The following is a 4,498-nucleotide window of genomic DNA, read 5'->3' on the forward strand; positions in this document are numbered from 1 at the left end:
GAAACAGACCCCCCCCCCCCCCCCATGAAAGTCTGTCCTCAAGAAGCTTACATTCTGAGGAAATACAGCATGGACAGATAAAAGTAAATACAAGATACACACAAATTAATTTCAAGAGTGAAAGTACTAACTGGGGAAACAGGAAATGTTTCATGTAGTAGGTGACACCTGAAAGAGGGATTCTGGATGTAAGGCACCACCTGGGTAAAGGAATGGAGGTGGGAGATGGTCACGTGTGGGGGAAGGGCTACTATGCTAATTTGCCTGGATCTAGGATTGTGAAAGAGAGTAAGATGAAGACTGCAAATGTGGTCGGCAGTTATGTTGTCACAGGCTTTAAATTCTGGTGGAAGATTATTTTATTTAGGAAGTAATAGGGAGCCACTAAGGATTTTTTAGGAGTCAGATGACATGGTCAGATTTGAATTTTAGGAATATCACCATTTCAGTGTGGTAGCTTTGGGGAGGATGGATTGGAGAGGGGAGAGGCTGTTATTGTTTGTCCTTCATTCTGGAGGAGGACCATGACATCGGGAAGGTGGTGCCATGATGTGCAAGTGAATTGCATTTAAGTGAAGGAGGGCTGTGCAAAGTAAGCAGCCTCACTCTCTCCTCTGGAGCCATCTGGGTCCAGCTGCCAGATACACATCAGGACTGGGGATGGCCCCACCAAGAGGGGAGAAACTGGAAGCAGGAAGGCCAAACAGGAGGTTGATGCGGGTTTGCAATGGAGACATAGTAAGGGCTTAAGCTGTGAATAGTGAATAGAGGGAAGGGGTTAGGTCCAAGATGTTCTGGAGGTAAACTGACATAATCTGGCAAATGAGGGGGGAGGGGAGGGGAACGACCGGGAAGTGTCAAGTGCCTACCGCTTCTTCCCTCCCCCACCCCACCCCAATCATCTTGTCCACTTCCCACTTGCCCATTCACTCAATCCATTCTTAGGACTCCAGGCTTTTACTCAGACATGTCCAGAGAGTTAGACAACACAGCCTCAGTTTGAGGTCATTGGGATCGCCACACAAAGACAAACTCTCTCCAAGGACGCACTCTGGCAGCCATTTAGTTTATTCAAGATGTAATCCTGGGGAAGAGCTGAGGCCGGTAACCTCCTAGGACTGAGTTCAACCATCAATGTTGCTCATTGGCCCAGGCTTTGGGGCCTTGAGAGACTGAAGTTCCAGAGGCCTGAAAATCTCCAGTCTGGGTTCAGGAAACTTTTGACTGGTCAGCACTAAGTATACTTCTCAGACCCTAGTCTAGCCAGACCCACAAACATTGTACTTTTCCCAGGGTATGAGCCTGACCTTTGGGCAGCCCTGACGTTTTGCTCTATTAACAAGGAACTGGTCTTTAGAATCACTGCCCTTCCCATCCCCCCCATCTTTATACTCACACAATCTCCCTACAGGGAGACATCCCTCTAGGGGAGGCCCATGTTGGGGCCCAGGCTCATGTCTGAGCCCCGGTCACTATACCAGGCAGGACTGAGCAGGTTTCCTTCCTTGTCTAAGCTGGGGCTCTGACATTAGGGGCATGGAAGGTGGGCAGGGGAAGCCCTAGGGGGGCTTCCTATTTTCTTTCATCAGGGAGCTGGCTACAGCCAATGCCCCTCCCTGCACAAATCTCACAAAATTGTCTCCCACCAGGGGCCCCATGGCATAGAGGCTCCTCTGCCGGGTGCTCTGGTAGGTGAAGGGGTCAACCTCAATAGGGTTCCTTTTGGGACTGAGAGGTTGGTCTGGGTCCACGGTTAGGTCAGTGCCGCCATGGGCCAGGAAGGAGAGGTCAGGGTAGGAGCCGATGAGGACCAGCACAAGGGAGACCCTGAAGACCTTGTGTTCCCCATTCTGGTCCTGGAACACAGCCTGATGGTCCTCCTGAAAGAGCAGGGGCTGATGTTTAGGTAGGCTCAAGTAGCCTTTGTAGGCAGTGGAAGAGAGGACAGATTTCTCCTGCATCATCTGGTATACTTTCTGGTACTCCGGGTACATGGTCTTGGGGAGCTGGTTGAAGATGAGGCCAGGGTCATCCACAGGTCGGCGGAATGCATGAATCACTGGGATGTTGTAGTGCCTGGCATAGAGAATGGCATCGGCTGCTGATAGTCCAGCCCCGACAATGAGAACAGGGTCAGATGTCGGGGTCACAGCCCCGGCCTTCATGGCCTCTTCTAAGGCAGAGAGCTCATAGTGAACGTAGGGAAGATCCTCTCCAACAATGCCCAGCCGGGCTGGGCTGTCCGATGTCCCTGTGGCCAGGACCACATTGCGGGCACGGAAGCTGAAAGGCTGCTGGCTTCCATCTGTGGTGGTCATAAAGCCGCTCACCATGAACAGGGGGCTCCCGTCCTGCTGGCTCCGAGTTTCTCCTGAGTCTGGGCTCCCAATGTCCACGGCCGTGACCACAGAGCCACAGAAGAAGTTGTGACTGAGTCCCTTCTTCACCACGTAGTCCTGGTAATAATGGGCAATGTCCCCCGCTGTGGCCCGGCTGTACCGCAGGCCCCTGTGATGAGGAAAGTTAGAGGTCAGTCTCAGTGATCTGAGCTATGTAGGTGCAGCAGGGCCCTTATATCCTCCAGAAAGTACAGCTTCGTACTAGGTTTAGTTACTTACATGCAATGGTCACTCTCCCAAAGGAACCCTCCCATTAGTTTCTTTGAGGACAGAGCCCTAGACTTGGAGTCAGGAAGACCTGAGTTCAAATCTTGCCTCTGGACTTGTATCTGTGTCAGGCACACTTACTATCTGGGTGAGAAGCTTAACCACTCTCTATATCTGTTTCCTCATCTGTAAAATGGGGGTAATATTAGTACTTACCTCCTGGGGTTATTGTGAAGACAAAATGAAATGATATTTGTAAAAATGCTTTACAAACCTTAAAGCAGTATACAAATATATTTTATAAATACATATATAATAAAAATATATTTTCTATATAAAGCTTTTGTTGTTCAATCATGTTCAACACTTCATGACCCCACTTGGAGTTTTCTTGGCAATGACATTGAAGTAGTTTACCATTTTCCAGCTCATTTTACAAATGAGGAAACTGAAACAAACAAAATTAAGTGACTTGCCCAGGGTCACACAGCTGGTGTGGACAGGATCTGAACTCAGGTTTGACTCCAGGACCAGCACTCTATCCACTGTGCCACCTAGCTGCCCCAATATAAATGCTAGCTATTAACTACAAATTGGGGTATGTGATAAGAATTTCTGTCCATGCTCTCTCCCTTGAGTGGATGGGGAGAGAGAGGTAGAAGAGGAAACAGCCAAGGGCAAAAAAAGGGGGATTGAGGGGAAGGGCACTTTAGACAGGTTAAGGCAAGGGTAAAGAAGGAGGAGATGGGGCCCCATAAGTTGTGTTGGCCAACATAACCTAGGGCTCGGACTTTGAGCAAATTCAGACTACAAGTTTTGAGTAATTTTTGTAAACTACATTTTTGCAAGCTTATCCTTCTGTTGTGGGGATGGGAGGTGTGTGGGTGGCTATTTTTTTTAAGGATCATTGAATGCCAGCACTGGAAAGGACTTGAGCACTCATTTAGTCCAATCTCCTCACTTCAGAGATGAAGGAGCAGAGACTCATAACCTAGGTCTCCAGGCTCTTTTCCATAAATCATTTGGCCTGTTAGCTCCTCAGTAAAATGTCCTTTTTGCTGTCTTGCTGAAAGCATGCCTCCTGCCTCTCCATGGAGAGGGGACGTGCACTTGCCAGATGGGGCCAACATTCTGATTTGGTTTTCCTTAACTGACCTTCTTTGTTAGAAGGCAGGACTCTACTTTTGTGGAGGAGTGATTACTGGAGAGTAACAGCAATGAAAAAAAAGAGCATAAAACATAAAACATAAAAAACAAATAAAAAACTCTGACTTTGTCTCAGGATCGAAGAGATCTAAATGTCTACTTCATAAGTAGAGAAAAATCAGTCACGGAGATGGAAGGGACCTGAGAAGCTATGAGTCCCACTCCCTCATTTTATACATAAGGAAAAGAGGCATGTGGAGGTCAAGGAATTTGCCCACTTACGTAGCTAATAAATGTCTGAGGCAGCACTCGAACACAGGTCTTTCTGACTCTATGGAGCAGTATGGTAGGGGGCTGGTATGTAAGGTATAACCAGACCAAGTCTACCACTTGATAGTATGGGAAAAGTTAGAATAGAGAGGGTGGGAATCAAGGAAAGGTGTCATTTGGAAAAGCTAAGGACCATAGACTATTCTTTTTACAGAAAGCTAGTTGGTACAGTGGTTAGAGTGGTAGATTTGAACTCTGGAAGACACTTAGCTGTGTGACCTAGGACAAGTCATTTACCTTTACAAGGGTTGGGTGAGGATCAAAAGAGATAATATGTGTAGACTACTTGGCAAACTTTAAAGTACTACATAGCTGTAAACTACTACTACTACTACTACTGTTGCTGCTGCTGCTGCTACTACCACTACTACCACCACCACCACCACTACTACCACTACTACTACCACCACCACCAC

General features: G+C 47.7%; 1 protein-coding gene across 2 annotated transcripts in view; it reads right to left on the bottom strand.

The window, feature by feature from the left end:
- Window positions 1-1,052: 1,052 nt before the first annotated feature.
- OSGIN1 (oxidative stress induced growth inhibitor 1) overlaps window positions 1,053-4,498 on the bottom strand; it is an 11,613-nt gene continuing 8,167 nt past the window's right edge. For both annotated transcript variants that reach the window (XM_069085663.1, XM_069085662.1), the window contains exon 6: window positions 1,053-2,508. In XM_069085663.1, the coding sequence (XP_068941764.1) occupies window positions 1,560-2,508 (949 nt within the window). In that variant the 3' untranslated portion in view covers window positions 1,053-1,559. The remainder of the gene's footprint in view (window positions 2,509-4,498) is intronic.

The sequence above is a fragment of the Petaurus breviceps genome, unplaced genomic scaffold (genome assembly GCF_028583685.1).
Source record: "Petaurus breviceps papuanus isolate PSGF00001 unplaced genomic scaffold, PetGlider_PUasm1.0 176, whole genome shotgun sequence".
NCBI lineage: Eukaryota > Metazoa > Chordata > Mammalia > Diprotodontia > Petauridae > Petaurus > Petaurus breviceps.